Source organism: Tetrao urogallus (genome assembly GCF_951394365.1).
Source record: "Tetrao urogallus genome assembly, chromosome: 20".
NCBI classification, from domain to species: Eukaryota; Metazoa; Chordata; class Aves; order Galliformes; family Phasianidae; genus Tetrao; species Tetrao urogallus.
In genome coordinates this window covers 7,209,823-7,229,403 of record NC_136833.1, presented here as the reverse complement: position 1 = coordinate 7,229,403, position 19,581 = coordinate 7,209,823, and the positions used below count along the sequence as shown (strand labels likewise).

Below are 19,581 nucleotides of genomic sequence, written 5' to 3'. Positions count from 1 at the left end.
CTGCTGCTGACACTGAGCTTCCGTGCCAGGCACAGAGCCCTGCAGCACACACAGCCTTGGCCCTTTTATAGCAGCAGCAGCTCGTGCAGATCGATCCAACCCTGTGCTGCAATCAGCCCCGGCACAGAGCGCTGACCTGGGCTGCACAGCACGTGATGCAACCCATCCTGAGGGGTCAGCTCTGGATCACAGAACTGTAGGAAGGGACCCTTAAGGCTGTCTGGTTCAACTGCGAAGCGCAGGGACACCTGCAGCTCCTTCAGGAGCTCGGAGCTGCTCCAGCCTGGCCTGCCCTCCCATTCAGGCACACGTGGAGCAAAGCACAGCCCATGCACCACGGTGCTCAGCACCTGGGGGTGCCTGTCTAGAAGTCAACCCCAGAAGTCAACAGGCACGTTGCTGTGCACACAGGGTGAGAAACAGCTGAATGCATCTTGCCCTGTTCTGCAGAGCTTTACCTGCTCCAACGGGGCTGAAGGCAAAGTCAAAATGTTGCTGGCTCTGCACTTCGCCTCTGTGAGATGCCCAGTTGGATGCAAGTGCCTCAGTGGAGGAAATGAGAACACTATGGGACTGCAGGCTCTGCTGGGGGGGAACAGGAACAGCAACGGGGTTGGAAAGAAAGGAACACACACAGCCACAGGACTGCTGACACCAGAATGGGGACAGCACAGAGCATCCTCCCTCTTATCTCTGTCCAGGACACGGAGTGCAGCACAATCAGCCTAATCAGAAACACTGATAGCAGAACCACACCAGGCTGAGGAGTTGTCTCCGTGGTCTGCATTCTTTCCTTCCCAACATCCTGTGACCTGCTGAACAGCCCTCCACCTGTTTGCTCCTTTCCCTATGATGGAAGAAATCAGGCGGAACAAATCCTCATTAAAGCTGTGTGCACCTGGCTGTGCTCAGCAGTGAGCCAGCAGCATGAGGGGAGGGGGAATGTGGAACCACACCACTCTGCAGCTCCAACAGGGAGCAGAGGGGAAGCAGAAGCAGGGCTGTGCTGGTGACAACCCTGCAGTGTGGAACTGGAAGTTCCTTCCTGCTGGGCAGCCCTGAGGGATGCTCCAGGTTCACATCCTCCTCCTCAAACGGTGACTACATCACAGCTAAAGCTGAAAGGTTTTGCTGACATTGAGCTGCCTGCGGGTGCCCACAAAGCATGAATTCCTCACAGCCCTGCAAACACCACAATGCCCTCCACAGACCCATCAAGAGCTCCCCAGCTAGTTTTCACGGCCTGGTTATTTCAGCTAAGCAGCTCGCAATCTGTTTTAATTTGTTTTTATAGGAAATTAATTAGGCAATTATTTTTTCTTTTAAATACTTTAAAATGAAACAAAAACGAAGCAGTGGCACAGAGCTGAGCTCCTGCTCCCCAGCTGCTGTAATTACCTCTCCTGCTCCGAGCTCACGGCTTCCCCCAGGACCACCACACACATCAGAGCCATCCCGGCCCCACATCCCTTCCAGCCACTCCCGCAAAGACGTGCTGTAATTACTCTCTGCTCCGGCACCAGACCCCATTATCCCCATAACCTTAGCAACTGAGCGAGCATTCGTTCCAGTTGCTATGACAGAGAAGAAATGAGGGAGATAAGGGCACCGGGCTCCATGGGTGCAGGAAGGCTCCTTTGCAGGACATGAGGCTGTTTGAAGGCAACGAGTGGTGTGACAGTGCCCAAACAAGCACCAGCCTCAATCAGGGCTTTGCTGCTCATACAGCACAGAACAGTGGAATCATTAAGGCTGGAAAAGACCCCCCAGACCCTCGAGTCCAACCCCCACCGTGCCCACTGATCACATCCCTCAGTGCCACATCCCCACGGCCCTGGGACACCTCCAAACAGAGCACGTGGGGAATAAAACAGAAGGTTCCCATGACCCACAGCTGCTCCCCAGGCACGGCAGCAATGGCAGAAGCCCAACTGCATTAAGACAGCGCTTATTAAAGACATTACAAAGCAAAATGCCCTGCAGGTCCATGCCAGTCCTGGGAGGGGGAAGATAAAATCAGCTCTACAGGAAAACTGGCACACGGCACCAACGAGCCTGTATTAATGAGAGGCACCCATTAACGTGGCTGCTTGATACGTGGTGAGCCACAAAGGAGCAGGCTCTGCCCAAGCAGATCCACTCACCCTGCAGCCCGCAGTGCAGGGGAGGGCAGCCAGGTGGGTCTGCAACGTGGGTCCATCCTTACCCATCCAGCCTGAGCCCTGCAGGTGCTTTGCTTGGTGCATAATTCATGCTGCTCAGCTCTTTGACTCACGTTCTGGAGCAGCCTGACCTGGCACAGGGCTCCGAGAAGCAAATTAGCATCTAAACGGCCAATTAGAGAAACTAATTTCTCTATGCTGATGCACTACCCAGCTCAGGAGGCCTGGGCAGAACCCGCAGCTCCAGCCTCGAGTTTCTTAGAAAGAATTGGAGGCAGACGGGAAAGGCAGAGCCAAGGAACCGTGTGCCAACCCCCGCGGTGATCTTGCAAGAACCAGGAACTGCCCTGCCAGCCGCCGGCTGAGGCGGCCACGGGCTCTGCCGCTGGTGAAACGCCGCCTGAGCATCACCGAGGTCGCACCGCCCCGCTGAACGCGACTCCCATCCGCCGCCGGGGCGAACGAGAGGGAACCGCAGACTTTGACCCAGAGCTGGGGATGTGCGCAGACCCAACGCCCCGGGACGGGCACAGCGCGGCACCCAAAGGAGCAGCAGCGGGACGGGGCCCGCACGCGGCCGCCCCCGAAGCCCATCAGCCTCACGGGGAGCGCTGCCTTCGGCCCCGCACCTCTCGCCCGTTCCCCAGCCCTCCGCCGTTCCCTCCCAGCCCCGTGAACGTCACCCGGCCGCGTTGCAGGCGCACTTGGCAGCGGTTTACGGGACACCCTCCCGCCCTCGGAGCCTCCTCCCAGCAGTAGCACGGGGTCCGGCACCCCGCCCATTCCCCGCGAGGCTCCGCCCGAAGTCCCGCTCCCAGCGCAGGGCTCAGCTCCACCACCCGCGGCTCCGTCCCCTCCTGGAGCCTCCGTCCGTCTTTCCGTCTGTCTGTCCGTCCCCGCGGGGCAGCGGCACAAACACAACGCACCTGCACCGCACCGCTCCGCTCCGCGCCCCCCCGTGGGCAGAGCGCCCCCTGGCGGCACCTCACCGCTGCACCGCCCCGGAGCGGAGCGGGGCGGGGCTGCGGGGTGCGGCGTCGGAGCCGGGCGGGGGATGAAAGGCACCTGTAGGGGAAGGAGGAGGGCAGGAAGGGAAGTGAAGGGGAAGGGAAAGAAAGCGAGGTAAAAGGAAAAAGAACCGAAGTAAACGAAGTGCAGCCAAATAGTAAACAAACAGAACCAAAATAAACCAAGAGAACCAAAATAAACAAAAAGAAGGAAGCAAACCAACCCTACCAAGCTCCAAAGGGCGGAGCGTGCTGGCTGTGTGCACGACTGGGAAGTGGCACGGATGGGGCTCTGTGCAGAGCTCTGGGCTCGGATTGGGGTCAGAAAATCGGATTTTTTCACAATGAAAGGAATTCATGCCGTACCTGGTGGCAGGAGGTGCATTGCTTCAGTAAAATGTCACCTGGGCATGCTTTTCTACCAGTCCCACAGCGGTCCACCAGCTGCCATTGCAGCCCTCCATCACCAAGGGGATGAGGGAATGGCAGCACTGTGGTGCCCCATGGCTGAGCTGCAGTCCCTCTGCAGCGCTGTGTGTCACTGCCATGCGCAGAGCAATGCTGGGTCCCAGCCAAGAGGACAAGCCCAGGCCAGCCCTGGCTCCATGGGGAGTCTCCATTGGAGACATCACCAAGCAGCAGGAGGACGCGGGGAGATGGAGGGGAGAACGCTGAGGAGAGGAACAAAACAGGGAGGTGAGCAGAGGGGTGGATGGGAAAGAAGGGGATGGGTCGAGATGGAGGGGCTGGGGAAGAGGAGGTGATGTGCTGAGGGCAGGCGGATGGGGATGTGGGGCAATGAACATCTCACCACTGAACCCCTCCTTCCCTTCCCAGGCTCAGGAGCTGCCACAGTGGCAGGTAGGCATCAGGGGGCCAAGGGCTGCACACAGGGCCTGGAGAAGCCAGCAGAGCAGAGCACTGCTGCCATGCAAGGAGGTGAGATGGGCTGGGGAGGTGAGATGGGCTGGGGAGAGATCACACAGCCACAACTCGAGGCCAGATGTGAACCTACACAGCTCCCACTGAGCGCTCCATCTGTGGCCATATGGGTATGTAAGTGCATGGTGCTGGTGTGGGAGTTGTTAGGTTAACCTAGCAGACAAACCTGTGCTTCCCAAATGTCGGTAGCATTTGTGATTCCTTATTAATGGACACGTGCATGGCACAGCAAATATGGGATTATTTCATCATCTTTGTTACAAAGAAAGAGCGGGAAAGCCTCAGGGCTGAGTTTTAGCTAATGGGGCTGATATCTCACCAGCAGGAAAACACCACCGCAAACCCAGAAAGCTGAAGGCTCGCCCTGCTGCACACCGTGAGGACTTTGGCCGTGGGAAGAACTCTGACTCAGCCCAAAGTAAAGCCAAAGGGGCACAGGTGGGCACAGAGGTCAGCACTGTTTCATCATCAGCTTCCACCGTTTCAGACTCCGGCCAAACAGATCTCAGCCTTTCTGCTCAGTTTAAGGAAAGCCTTCGGTGGGATGGGATCCTGGAGGACCCCGCAGCGGAGGAGGAGAGGCTGCAAACCTACAGGCTGAACAGAAGGAAGCGGTACGAGCTGTACCTGCAGCAACACCGCCCCACTGCAGGGCATCACCCATCACACTGAGCAGTGCTGCAGTTCTTTTCCAGGGCAGCAAACAGCTCCTGAATACTGAGCGAGCCCTCCGAGCTGCAGCCTGAGCTGTCAGCAGAAAGCTCTCAGCGAGCTTTGCAGCTCATTGCTCACCGGTTTGTAACTGCACAAAGAATGGGATATTTGCAGGGGGGGGGGGTAAATGATGTATTTATTTCTATGCAAACACCATAAGAACCACGGAAAAGCTTTGAGTGAAAAAGGAATGAAAGACAACGAGGCCTCCCTGCATTACGCTTTTCAGATGGTTTATTATCAGTAAAGTAAAAGACAACTGAAAATGAGAGGGGGGGGACAAACTCCACAGCCATCAGAGCGTTTGCACAGAGCTGACCAGAGCTTTGCAGATGTTGGAGCATAAATAAAAAGTAAAAAGTATCTCTACTAATTAAAATACATTAAGAGGCATCGGCTTGCTTCATAAAAACCAGGTTGTGCCACCTTGGGGTTGTGTTTAAGGGACCATCTTGGTGTGGATTTGAGATGCACCCCCTAAATTCCGCTGTCTGAAGCTGATGTGTTTAATGACAACACCGTGCTGCTCTTCATCCTGGAGCAGAGCCCACCTGAACCTTTGCCACCCTGGAACTGTTTTGGGATTCGGTTACCTGAAGCAAAGATGAAGGACGTTCCGTTCTGAGCTAATAAATAAGTACAAAACCAAAAGGACGACAAAACAAACCGCACCAACTCACACCTGCTTCCCTGTTGCAGTCTCCCAGATCAGTTCATGCTGAAGTACATTTCCACACCACTCACCCCACGTGCACATACACACCCTAAGCACAGCTCCAGGACAGGCTCCCGGGTCTCTAACTCACTAAATCCTTATTAGATGCAGGTTGAGAGCTGCCAATGCAACCTGAAGTTGTTCCCTTTGGCCCCACAACTTTCCTGCTGCACATGGCAGCAGTTTCCTGCAGCCCAAGCTGTTACCCCGTCCTCATCCCTTCTCTGCTGCCTGGAGCTGCAAAAGCAGTTTCTCTCCTGCTCTACACTTCTTTCCAAATCATACCTTCAGAGCAGACACGAATGCCATTGGATAACATTTCAGATCTGTTAAGCACAGCACCCCAGACTTTCTGTTAGCTCTTTCCAGCAGATTCCAGGAGGCCAACTTCCAGATGAGAGTCCCATAATCCAAACCAAAATGAATGACAGCTCTGGCTGTACGTAACCCAGAGACCTGGATGTTTGTCCGCAAGACTGAACAGCCCTTATCTTTGCACATCCCCACAAAGCATCCAATACACTTCCCCCAGCCCAACGCTATCCCACATTCTATTATTGTTTTCTCCGGGAAAACGCTTCCCCTTCTTTCCATCTGCACTGTGGGGTAGGGGAGGGAACCCTTTAACAGCAAAGAAATCCCTCACTGAGTCACACCCCCACCGAAAACCACCTGACGCTTAAAGCAGGAATAGGAGCTGAGCAAGAGGTGGGGACTGCAAAGGTGGGCTCTGCACCCAGCGCAGCAAACAGAGAGCGATAGCGCGGTGAGATGGGAGCGGGATGGATCGGAGCACCGGGACGGATCGGAGCACCGGGACGGATCGGAGCACCGGGATGGATCGGAGCACCGGGACGGATCGGAGCACCGGGATGGATCGGAGCACTGGGACGGATCGGAGCACCGGGGACGGCCGCCGCTCAGCAGCCATCCAGGACGCAATCGCTCCCGAAACACTCAGAGGTTTCCAGCTCGACGCTGGAGAGGAAACGCCGCAGGGATTTGCGGCAGTTGTAATCCAGGGTGGTGGTGTACACAGTCTTGGCGTGCTTCGGGTAGACGATGGTGGTGCTGGTGAAGCGCTGGGCTTTGTTGCGGGGCTGGAAACGCAGCTCGGCTTTGTAGCTGCGCCACGTGCAGTCGGGGACGCAGACGATGGTTTGGCTGCAGGAGGAAACGCTGAAGCCCACGGGCATGTAGACGTCGTCGATGAAGTGCTTCTCTGAGTCGTATTTCACTGAGGAGGTGTACCTGGAGTGGGGAGAGGAGGGGAGAGACGTGGGAGAGCTCTGCTCGTGCAGCTTGTGGGAAATGGAGTATCAGTGCTGCTCCTCAGCTCTACTGCCAGCACTGGGAATCACCTCCCCACCGCCGCTGTCAGGTCAGAGTGTGGGAAGCCTACAGCCATCCAGTGCCTCAATCTAGAGGGCTGCGTTCACCCTTAGGCTTTGCACAGAAGCATCCCTACTCTGTGCTGTGCTAAGTCCCTACTGTACTCTCTGTTTTCCACTGTCAAGAGTGATCGTTCACCCCCTTTACGCTGCAGCAGCTCTGGGTTGGCCTTCACTCAGTACAAACAGCCCCACTGGGCTCCTTCCCACCTCCAGGCCTGCAGATTTCAGCCCCTCCTGCACCAGGCAGAGGACAATTCCTTCCCCCTAACAAAGAGGTGGCTTCTGTGAAGGTCCTTTCCTGGTTAATGAGTTGAGAGGCAGCATTTAGGAGTAAAAGCAGGGCTGTAAAACACAGGAAGTCTTCCTGGAAAAAAACCATATGGGATTAAAGAGAGGCTGAACACTCCTTCAGTCTGTGCAAATGTCCAGGTCCAGGAATGTACAGCTGCGTGAGCAACAGCTCTGCAAATAAATTAACTTGACTCACACACTGATAAGGCCCAGCTACTCCTTTATGTGCTAGCTCCTTCCAACCAGTGATGGTGTAACGCAGTATTTACCTTATTTCCTTTGGTGGTAAAGGGTCAAACTCAACGCCTTCGCCAAAGGATAAAGGACACAGTCTTGGAGGGCAGCTGGAGAGAGCAGGGCTGGGAGAGAACGTGGAATTCTGCAAGAAAAGTAAAAGTAACGCCTGTTAAGTCACAGCATCGGCATATTCTGTAGTGCTTCCTGTTATGTGCAGGAGAATCTGCTGGGCAGAATGCTGGGGGTGCAACCCAAGGGCACAACACCACCCCAAGGAGGTGGGCACGGAACAGTTCTGGAGAGCACAGCGCTCCCTTCGGGAACAGCGCAGGGCACAGGGAAGGCACAGCCCACAGGCTGGCAAGGAATAAACTTCACGTGGCTGCTGTACCACAGCACCGTCCCAAAAGCATTCAACCAAAGCAGCGACAGTCCTGTGAGGTCCCACACCGGGAAGGACCGACTGCTGCAGCACAGCAGCCCCGTGCCCTCTGCTGGAAGAGCAGTGCCGAGCATCCCGCCGTCCTCAGGGTCTCCGATCCCCCTCCGGCGCTAAGTCCGTCCCAATTCCACCTCTGCCGTACGAACGCTCGTACCGTAACTCAGCAGTAACGCTCAGGACCGCTTCCCGCAGCCTTGCGCGGACGCTGCCGGCTGGGAGCGCTTTGGCACACCGGCTCCAGTCCCGGCACGGACTCGGGACACCGCGAGCCGTTTTCCGCGGGGCTTTGCGGGGTCGCACAACGATCCCAACTCCGACGGGAGACCGAGCTGCCCGGGGCTGGGAGCCGCCAATTCCCTCGGCGCCAGACCCCAGACTGCGGCCTCACCCGCCGTTCCCTCGAGCCGAACCTCCCTCCCGTTTCCCCCCCCAAAAGGACCCGAACGCCCGGGACGTACCGCAGCCGCGGAGACGGACGCGTGGGTTTCGGGTTCCGGCAGTCCGTTGTGCGCGGTTCGCTCCGGACTCCCGGCGGAAAGCGGCCAGTGTGGATGGGCGGGTCCGGGGCTGGGGGGCAGCCCGGAGTCGGGGCTGTCGAGCCCCGCGTCGCCCCGCTTCCTGGCGTCGGGCAGCTCGGGAACTTCGCGCAGGCTGAGCCGCCCCACCATGGCGGCGCCCCCAGCCCGGCCCCGCTCCGCGCCCTGCGCCCGGACAGCGGCGGCTAGAGGGGCGTGGCCTATGGGGGCGCGGTCACGAGAATGGGCGTGGTTACAGTCAAATGGGCGTGGCTTAAGGGGGTGTGCCCCGCGAGAAGAGGCGTGGTTAGCGCAAAGGGGCGTGGCTTAAAATAAAAGGGGCGGGGCCTACGCGGCGCTCGCAGCCCTCACCGAGCGGTGGGGACAAGAGCCGTGGGGCGTCCCGGTGGGCGTCCGCTGTGCTGAGCTGAGCTGAACGCCCCGCGTGCGCCCGGCTGCAAGGGTGGTGAGGCAGTGGGGAATTGTGAATCAGGTCGGAAAAGACCTCTCAGATCCCCAGGTTCAGCCCCACGGCATCCCACCGTGCCCACTGAGCACTGCCCTCAGTGCCACATCTCCGCTGCTCCTGAGATCACAGAATCACAGAATGGCCAGGGTTGGAAGGGACCGCAAGGATCATGAAGCTCCAACCCCCCTGCCACATGCAGGACCAACCTCCCTCTTTAATACTAGACCAGGCTGCTCAGGGCCCCATCCAATCTGGCCTTGAACACCTCCAGAGACAGGGCATCCACAGCCTCTCTGGGCAGCCTGTTCTAGTATACCTCACCACTCTCTCTGTAAATAATTTCCCCCTGACACTGCACTTCCTTGTGTGCCACTGCAGCACCACTCCTAAGAACAAATGTTTCCTAATAAACCTGACCCTCCCCTGTGTGACATGAGGCCATCACCTCTCTATCACTGGGAGAATAAATCAACCTCACCTGGCCACAACGAGCAATAAGGTCCCAGAATCAAAGACAGGCTTCAAACAAAGACCCTTCAAACATCACAGAGCTGCCCCCAGCTCCCGCTGCAGAGCTGAAGCCACGCGGCTGCGCTGCCGCCCTCAGCCACATTATTCAGGCAAAGCTGCAGAAGGTGAAAGAGGAAAACAGGAGAGGCCTTTCCAGCACTCAAAGAGACTAAAGGAAGGGTTTCTGGAAAATCCTAATGAAGTAATTGCGCCGTGTCATCAGATTCGGTGGGGGAATACTCGTGTGGATGGAAAGCAATGCCTGCAGGCAGCCAAAGCAAACAGCCCCGTGCAGGAACACGCTGTCTGGCCTGATGGGCCCAGCACCAGAGAACCCAAAGCCTTAAAAAGAATTCCTTCGCTGCCCCCAAATTGAAAGCAGAGCGGAGCTTTCAGCCGTAGGCGTCTGTGGTTTGCAGCTATGCTGTGCTGGGAACTCCGGATACTTCCTCAAGGAATTTACATTCCTTTGAAGAAATACTATGAGGCTGTTTGTCTTTGCTGGAAAAAAAAAAAAAAAAAAAAAAGAAAAAGAAAGAAAGAAAAAAAAAGCAGATGGAAAGAAAAAGGACGTTGAAAAAAATAATTGATTGAAATCTTTGGGGTCTGAGCAAATGTGCTGGACAGGTGTTCGGTTCCTTTTGATTTAAACACATTCCCCAAGAAGAGCAGCGGGAAAGCCGATCGCCTCTTGCTCCAAAACCTCCCATCAAAGCCCTTTATGAAATGAACTGCTGGAGCAGTTTCCGGATGAACGCAATTGTTGTTTCAGAGCTGCTGTGGAGCTCCTGAGCTACGACTGCTCTGCCAGTAACCAAGTCAGCATTGTTTACAGCAGGGATGACCTGTGGCATTCCCCTAGCAGCTGCCAGAGGTGTCCCCAGTGCTGCTCCTGCAGTGCTGGGCCCCTCCTGGCTCTTGTTTCTGGGTTTAGCAGCTGAAGCAGAGGGGTCTGAGCAGCCTGAAGTCACCCTGCAGCCCGTGTCCAGGGCTGATAACTTCTTTGCTAGGGTGAAAGTGAAAGGGTTAAGCAGAATTGCAGCTGCTTAATTAAAAGGACACTGCTGACAGCCTCTCTCTTTAAGCCTCTCATACCGTGTGGATCTATACATCATCACCAATGGCACTGGAAATCTTTTCCCTGTTTGTCCACGTTATTTACTTTTTAACTGCCTGCCCCCTGGCTGGGACAAAGCAGATCTGAGACTCTTATCAAGGTCCTCTTTCCATAAAGGACTTTCCACCAGGGCTGGGCTCGCTCAGCGTAATCAGTAATCAAACAATAACTGCATTGACAGCGAGCCGGGGGGCCATCCCTGAGGGCTGGTGAAACAAATCAGAAGGATGCTGTGTTATTCGATAACGATGGAAAACTATTTCCAAATGATGGGAAATACCAGGCTGCTCCCGTGGGTGCAGACCACAAATGAGCTGGACACCGAGCTCTGCTCGCAGCCACGCTTGGAAGCAGCAGGAATTGCAGGGATTTGGGAACTGCACAGCCCTGGGAATCAGGTTCTTCTCTGATGGATGATGGTGATGGCACCGAGTCATGCTGGCACCTGGTCGCCACCACCCCAGAACCGATGGCACCAGCTCTCTGCAAAGCAAAAGCTGGCAAAGCCCCAAATCCAACCCCATGTGCTCACACCTGGGAGCTCAGGGCCAGCAGAGCTTCTTTGGCTGAGATCCACAAATGAGCACAGGCAGTAAACCCAGCAGTTCCAGAGAAAAGCAAATGAGGCTCTAATTCTCCAGGCTAATTCTATACCAAGCTCCTAAGCGGGGCTACAGAGGCCAACGAGGTGGGAAGGCCAGGAGGGAGCAGAGCTGCCAGGGAGTCACAGCGATCAGGAGCATGAGCCCCAGCACACAGCACAGTTTTGGGTGAGGAACTGCTGCACTTTGCTGTGTGCAGCTGTACAGAAAGCATCCAGAAGCATCCAGGAAGCATTTAATTCAGTGTCACAGTCCAACACACAGCCAGAATTACACCTCGGCCAAAGCACATTAAAAGTGACACTGTACACAGGAAAAAACCTTCCTTTATTCCCCAGAGAAGTAAATGCCAAAAGCTGACACATATGCATACAGACGTGCCAAACCCCAGAAGTACCCAAAAGTCAAGGGGACAAAATCCTCAAAACTGGAAATAGAAAAATGCAGAGTGGAACTCAAAATACCCAGACCTGTAGCACTCCTCAAGGGCTGAAACTAAAAATCCATTTCTCCTTTTATTTCCTCTTATTTCCAGAATGAAACACAGAGAATGAAACAGGAGAAGCCTTCAGGGAAAGACACATGACGATAACTTGAACATCATCTTCACCTATTCATAATTCAGTGAGAGAGTCATCCACAGACATAGCGAAAATTTATCTCAAATAAATTATTTCCCCCCTCTGGGAATAATGAATCTCTGCAGCACCACGTTCCCCCCACCCCAACCACTGCATCCAACAACAATAATTCACGTTGTGCCTTGAGATAATGTGTCCTTTAAGAAGGGCTGCTCACAATCCCCATGAGCTTTCCAATACCCTTCTTTTTGTCACCCGACGTGAAATTAGGAGAAGAAATAAGTGAATAAATGGGTTTGGGGAGATCTGTAATGCTGTCTCTCCTCGCTGCTACCTCCCACTGCAGGATCCTGGCCCGGGGACCCCAAAAACACAGCCAAAAGAGACAGTGTTACCTCACCTGTTGGCATGCACCTCACTGCAGGGCTAAGGCGTATGGAGCCGTTAGGAGACACCTGCCTAGTAAGGATCTCCTCTCTGTGGGTTTGTTCGTTCTGTTCGAATCCTGTGACCATCTCCTGACTGCTTGGAGCAGGCTGATTTGCTGGCTGTGCAGAAGGAGTACAGGGTTTTACTACGCTGGGCACACATCCTGCCTTCCCACTGTCACCAAATGGGCAGAAGGAAGGGGTGCAGCCCATGCCCCACAAATACAGCCCCTGCAGGGAATGGCAGCTATGCTGGGAGCTTCTCATTTTCCCCCTGCAGTGAATCTTAGGGGCTGGGTGGACACAGCTCATTTTCCTGCAGTCTGCCTGGCCCCTCCCTCCCAGCTGTGCAGCAATGAGTGCTGATGTCCACAGTGACACATCCATAGGGACCGGTCCCCTAGAAATTAAAGTCACAAGACCCAAATTCAATGAGGTTGGGACCCCACCTGGAAGGCATCTGACAGTGCATTCACTCCTCACCTGCAGGACTGTTACATGACATTTTTCCTGCAAATACCTGTGAAGCTTGAGTTAACATAAAGCAGGCACAGCCGGTCTATTGGCCCCAAAGTCCATGTGGGATTCAATTATTTACTGAGTGGGCACACAGTTTCAGAGTCCCAGGAGAAGGGTACAGAGCAGTTCAGGAAGAAATCCAGCACTGGTAGAGAGGAGGTGATGAGTGCCTGCACTGAGCCTCCTCTGGGATCCAGCACAGGCAGGGCAGGGATGCTGACACCCCAACAGATCCTACTTGGTGCTGGCATCATGGCTCTGTCCTGGGCCTTTCCAACAATTGCAGTCGAGCTTTCAGATGCCTGAAAGTTGTTAAAAATTATTACTATCATCATCATTATTTTGTTTCTTTCTGTCCCTCCCAATCCCCAAATAAATAACGAAACAGAGGAGCAGCTCTGCAGCAGGGAGCAAGCAGTAACACCAAGTTCTCAGGCAAAATCCATAGTGATGCAGCAGGAGAGCCTCACTGGGCTGGTAGCTGGGACAAGCACATCATAGCCAGATGCTCTGTGCACCTAAATCCCTTTTGTAGCTGCTGACTTCAAGGTGCCTCTGTTTTCTCCACCACGGTGTCCTGGGTTTCACCCATGCTAAGCTATCTAAGGGCAAACACCGTGGTCAGATTCTCCCTTGGTCTGAATGGAGCAGCAGTGCCACAGCACATGATGGGCAACAGATCACAGGGCATGAGAGCGATGGGACACGGATCTTCCAGCAGCATTCTGTAAATATTAACTCCCAAGAGCTGTGCTCTCCCAGTGCCTGCAGCTAGTCCTGAGCAACAGGTTCCTTTTGCTCAGAGCCTTTTTTTGATGAGTTTCTCCAGTTTCCGTATCCGGGAGGATTCCTGCTCAGGGGTTGGGGTGCTCAGTGAGAGTGAGCTGCTGTTCTCCACCCCAGAAGGAGGTGCTGGGAGGCGCTGGCGGAAAAGCTCCAGCATGCTGCTCTGCTCACTCCTCTTCAGGCCCTGCCACAGCAAAGGGAAGCAATGAGGTTAGATCGAGGAGCAGGCACATGGGCTGATGACCGCAGGAAAACTCATTTCAAATCTCCTTTGTTCACCCCCCAAACAGCAGATCTCTCAGTGACACAGAGACAGCTGAGCTCTGCCCCTTGTATATAGCTTATATAGCTATAAGCACGCTAACCAAACTGAGGAGGTGTTCTTCAGGAGCAACTCTACACACTTTCACAGTAGAGAGGACGTTTGCCTTCAAAAATGTCTTTCCCGCTCCCAAATCCCTTTTATTTCTACTGAGAGAGTCACCAATAATCTCAGAGCAGCTCTAGAAATGAGTAGAAGTTCTGCAGGACTGTTTCTAACCTTCATGTCCAGTATCTTCTGGAAAGTGTCCGTGCTGCAGTCAGCAAGAAGCTTGATGTAGTTGTCAACAAACACAACTGGGGGCTCATGCGGGGCCATAACCACCTGCCAAGGCAAGAACAGAGGAGCTCAGACAAATTCTAGGAACTAAAGGCAGTGCTGAGTTCAGGCATGAGTGACAGCAGGTCTGGTTTCTCATAAAATACAATGTTTAAGGAACAAGTAAGATGTTGCATGTGCCAACAGGTAAATGTGAGCTGAAGTCCCCTGCCCAGTAGGGGATCAGGCAGCAGGAGTCATGCATGCATGTGCATGGCAACATGTAGGGCAGGAAGAGCACAGGACCAGACTCTTCCCCATCTCTGAAAATGTTTCCATATGTTTCCACTGACCCATCTCACCCCACACTGCATTCTGTCACTGAGACATTTCTTTCTTTCGCTGCACTTCAGACCAATGAAACATCATAGCCATGTATACGCTTATAAATCCTTAATTTACAGCCCTTGTAAAAATGCAGTGCTAAGATGAAAAGCTGGAACTTCAGACACTGCAGCCAGAGAAGAAAGGAAATGGCTCTGCAGGATGTGCACTCCTTGACTCCCTCCTCCGTGCTCACATCTGAGCTTTCTGCAGCTTAGCTGAATTAACATGTTTGTGCCATCCATGGGCTTAATGATCCTCCCACTGAATTAGCTGCACGGGTACAAGCCAGGACTCAGTGCTACACAGTGGCACTGTGTGCAACAGAGGCATCACTTCTAAACCATCTCAGTAATACGGAGGAGAGCCTGTGACCCCTGAGTGCATTACTCCATCCTTTTGACGGAGTGAATTTCTTAGGGAAAAGACTCCTCAATGTACAGTGTAAGCATCAAGGAAAGACCGGATTCTGTGCACAACTGGCAACAACGTTTCCTGCTCCTGTTGGCAATAAAAAGGTATTTTTCTTCAGGCTATTTCTACAAAAATTTAGACTTGCTTTAACGTATCTAATTACACCTCAGTCACTTCATCCCAAAAGCAGAGAATTTCAGAACTGATTTACGAATCCAGAACACAAAGTCAGCCATGACATCACCCTGGGTGGGTGAGCAAAGCAACATGGAGAAGCGGCCGAGCACAAAGAGCCCAAATCACTGTCAGAAACATCCTCACAGTGTGGTCAGCGAGCAGGGGACAAACCCACTGCCCAGCACAACTGCAGAGCTCCCTTGGCTTCTCCTGGGCTCAGACCTACCTTCTTGCTGCAGAAAGACAATGAGGGGGAAGGGGAAGCAGGGGAGATTGCTTTGCTCGTTACTTTTTATGAAGACAACACACAGCTTTTGGGTCATTTTCCAGGCACCAGGTCTGGAAAATGAAAAAGGGCTCTGGTGAATACAGTAACCCAGACATGTTTGCACTGGCTGTTGCACTAGACAGTAAACAGGTGACTCAAGCACAGCTTGGCTCCCCTGCGGGATGAAGTCTGCACAAAGGCCTGGAGTAACCTGAACTGGAGGGTCTGCCCTAAGACAGACACTCACGGATGTCAGCTCTGATTTTCACAACCTCCCAGGGGAACCCGTTTGCCTCAGCTCTCCCAGTAAGCAGAACCTGAGCACTCAGCTATCTTGAAAAATGAGGACAAAACCCCAAATGTGGTGATGAAAGAGAAGCAGCAGCAAAACCAAGGCCAACGAGCCAGGTTTCTGCAGCAGCTGGCAGCACACCCGTACAAGCACGCATACATTCACGTGCAATCTGCAGTGCTGTGTTCAGAGCAAGGGCCCCCTGGAATTTGCTTGCTTGGATTCCCAGGCCAGCAGTCTGGCTGGCAGGTTATCAAAAGCCTTGAGTTACCTTCAGGATCATTTCAGCCCGAGTCATGCCTTTCACCACTATCCTCGTGTAGCTGGCAGGAGCCTTTCTCACCACTTGGGACCCGATGGAGGGCAGATCCAGGAGGACCATCTTCAGAGAGTGAGTGTCCAGCAGCAGCTGCAATAGTTAATCACACCCTGTTACGTGGGTCCCTTCTACACAGCTCCATTAGCTGCTATAATCCAACACGCCAAAAGTTTAATACTTCTCACGCTGAAAGCATCCTGGTAATGGGACTGCAGGGACAGGAGGGGCTGACCCATGTAATGGCACTTCAAGGAGACAAGATCACCCACAGCTATTTATCAGCACCAGCTGTTGGCTCTAACAGCACTGCTCTGTGGCCTTGGGGCAGCCCAGCACCTGGCACACACAGCCTGCATTCCTCCCTCCTCTTCCTTCTGACAGTATGAACTGAGAACTATAAACAGTACAAACAATCCTGATTACCTGTAGCTGGATCATTATTTAAATACCAAGGTCAAATGAATTACCAACATGCTTCCTCTTGCAGCTAACAAGCAATTACATCAAGTTTTCTGCATTTACTCAACCAATTGTTTTTCCACGTTAAAAAAGAATTACAACACAACATCTCTACCCTAAGAACTGCACAACATCCTGTGCTGACTGCAGCTCTCAGCCTGCTGCATGGTGGTTTTCAGCAGCCCAGAAGCAAGCAGCAGCCTCTGTGTTCAGCACTGACTGCTCAGCCCCTGCCTGACAATCCACTCCTATGGGTTAGGATGCCTCAGAGTGAAATTAACCCCAATACTGCACTCTTCCCATACCTCTAAAGAGGCGGAGGTCAGAAACTGCAGGAGATGAACTGATGTTATCAGTACGGTTCTGGGAAGCCAGGAAACCACAGCACAAAGGGGCAGTTCTGTGCACAGCAGAGCTGCTGAGCCTGGTGCTGTGTCAGGCTGTCCCTCAGAGCAGGATTCCTGCAGATCCTAACAGACCCCATGAATTTTTTTCCTGGCTGAGGAATTCTCCTTTCCATGTAGACTTCTTCGTGCTCACTTACATGGAAAGGAAACCATTCTGCCTTAAGGCTCCCCAGCACCTCTTGCCTAGCAAGACTCCAAACTCCCACCAAGTTCAGGTTTGGCAATTTTGGGAACAAAATAGAAAAAACATCCCACTTTGTGACCATGACCCCAATCTCCTGGCACAGTTCTGAGGAAAGGAAGATGATGGCCATTCTTACATAGCAGGAAAATCATAGGAGGCAAAAATCTATTTGCACTCCCTGTTGGCCAGGACACAAACTCTGTCATCAGCTCTCTGGCTCCTTCAGCTTCATTTCCTCCCAGTAGAAGGGGCCAGCACCTGGGGCCAGTGGGCAAAGCCCCTGCAGGACATGGCATCCTTCTGCTTGATGGCTGAGCAGGCAGTGAGTGTACACGAATTCTGCCCCTTTTACCAACATCTGTATGGACTTCTTGAATACAGAAATGGTGAAATACTACTTAGAACACAACTACTACTTCTTACCTGTTCTGCTCCCACCATGCTGATAGGCTTGCACTTAAAGAGGTGGTTGATGAACTTGGGAATGAAAGAGCTGCAAAGAAAAGACACAGAATGACAGTTAATGTCAGTATTTGGATCATACAGGATGCTGGGCTAACAAAGCATGCAGGACCACAACAGCACCTGGCTTTCCACAAATGCACAGTAGGTGCATGGCTCTCCAGCTGACTCTAGGCACATTAAGAATAATAAATAGAAATTAATTATTCTCCTTTACTCCACGATGATCTTTAAGTTGAGAATCTGCACATAAATGAACTGCTGTAAATTATATATGAAGTACTACAGCACAAGTTAAAGAACAAGAAAACCAACTATGGTACGTTCTACACACCAGGATTAGTACAGCTATTCATGGACATGGAGTGGAAGCATCTAGACTGTATCCAGAACTGACATTTTATCGCACACAGTAATTCCACAACACGTATATTACAAACTGAACTTGAGATCCAGCCAGGGCTGGAGGTCTGCAGGGACACACGCAGGACAGCATCCCTCCAGAGAGCTTCCAGCCAACAGAGTCAGGACAACACATTCTCCTATTTTGCTATTTTTCAGACTCAGGAAGATGCTCAAGGTACATACACTCAATAGCAGAGAATTTGGTAAAGCTGGAAGCCAAGCCCAATATCCACCACGTTGCACAAAGCATCCCAGAATTTTGGTTTTGGCTTTTTGCTTCTTGTTAGCAGGCTTTGTGGAAGCTTCGTGCTCCAGTGGCAAAGCAGCAGAAGATAAGGGCCCTCATCAGCTGGATGCAGCCAATGTTATTTCCAGGGCCTTGTCCCAACATGAGGCAATTCTTCAGTTTCAGCATCTCTGTCCTTAGGTCTCACAGTTGGGTCTGTTTTCTGAATGAGGCGCTGCTTTTGGTGATGATGTGAATTCAGTGTGGTTTCCCCCTCCCATCTGTCAAGCTATTTTTTCCCTTCCAATGAACAAAAGAGCACCGTCAGCGTCTTGTTTGTCCTGACACCTGTTCTCCAAGCCAGGACTTTTATTTTTCACCCTTCCTCATGAACGAATGACAAAAGCATAACTCAGGCATAGAACATGCCAAGCTGCTGAGCACAGAGCACGAAATGGCTCAAGGAAGAGCCTTCCCAAGCAAAATCTCCTTCCCTTTCCCTTCACTCAGACACAGCTGTGACCTCTCACTGAATCATCCTTTCCTGGAGAGGCATCAAGTAGAACAAGTTCAAACCATTGCTGAGAACCAGCTACCGGGCTGCCCTAAACAACATTGAATTTGGCCACTGGAGAAACAGCCTTGGCAATAGAACGTAAATAAGGGGAGAAAAACAAGCCCTGCCTCCTCCTGTAATAAAGCACTTAGAGATAGCTCAGGAGGTAGGTTATACCTTAGAAGGCCATTTTTCAGGTGTGTGAATGATTCCCAGAAAGCAATTAGTGAGTGCTGAGCACAGCTGGAGCTCAGGCAATGCCACCAGCTCCGGGTGCAGCAGCGTGTCCAAGGGGAAGAGCACAGGAGGTCCCTGTACCTTTGATCTGCATGTGGGTCCAATGCTCTTGCTCTCTGTAAGGTCAGACATGGAGCTGATGCTCACATTGTGCATGAGAAACTTTTTAGCACCGTATAACCATGTGGTATCTCACAGCCAGCACTCTGCCTCACATAAAACCATTCCCAGGCCTTTTAGGATGGCCACCCACAATCAGTGCAGAAGGAGAAAGCGACCTTCCATCCCCGCATGCCTGTTATTTCATGCTGTCTTATTGGAAACAGCTTTTCAGCTCTAGCAGGACAGACGAGACAAACCATGAGATCCAAGGGCTGCTCTGTTTTTTTTAGGGTTGTTTTTTTTTCCCTTTTTCTTTTTAAGAGCAGTTGCCCTTAAGTGAAAAAAAAAAGAAAAAATCACTCGACTTTCTTGTGTAGGACTCAAGAGTTTGGCTCTTGGAAGCAAACCCAATGTGAGCGATACGTGCACGTTCAGCAGTGAGTGCTCAGCACACACTTTTGTGCTCTGAACGCCTTTAACTCCCTGCACATCCACAGAGATCCACTGGATGCCAGAAATCATTTGCAGCTTCGGCTGTAAAACCAGCTCCATCGAAGCAGACAAGTCCCTCGTGTAACAATAAAGCAGACGAGGAACCTAAAGCACAGAAACCACAGCATGCGAGAGGCTCCCATCCGATGGGAGAGGCTCAGCCTGTGTTTTCCCAATCCCCCACGC

General features: G+C 52.7%; 2 protein-coding genes across 2 annotated transcripts in view; both read right to left on the bottom strand.

Moving 5' to 3' along the window:
* Positions 1-6,460: 6,460 nt before the first annotated feature.
* Positions 6,461-8,572, bottom strand: RFLNB (refilin B; the record flags this gene model as incomplete). Its single annotated transcript, XM_079545157.1, has 3 exons — positions 6,461-6,791; positions 7,495-7,604; positions 8,363-8,572. 3 exons carry the CDS (start codon positions 8,570-8,572, stop codon positions 6,461-6,463), a joined length of 651 nt encoding a protein of 216 aa, XP_079401283.1.
* A 4,872-nt stretch (positions 8,573-13,444) lies between these two features.
* VPS53 (VPS53 subunit of GARP complex) overlaps positions 13,445-19,581 on the bottom strand; it is a gene marked incomplete at both ends in the record, with an annotated part of 47,062 nt that continues 40,925 nt past the window's right edge. Inside the window, 4 exons of the mRNA XM_079545015.1 lie at positions 13,445-13,615; positions 13,973-14,077; positions 15,818-15,955; positions 17,339-17,408. Coding sequence (XP_079401141.1) covers positions 13,445-13,615; positions 13,973-14,077; positions 15,818-15,955; positions 17,339-17,408 — 484 coding nt within the window. The remainder of the gene's footprint in view (positions 13,616-13,972; positions 14,078-15,817; positions 15,956-17,338; positions 17,409-19,581) is intronic.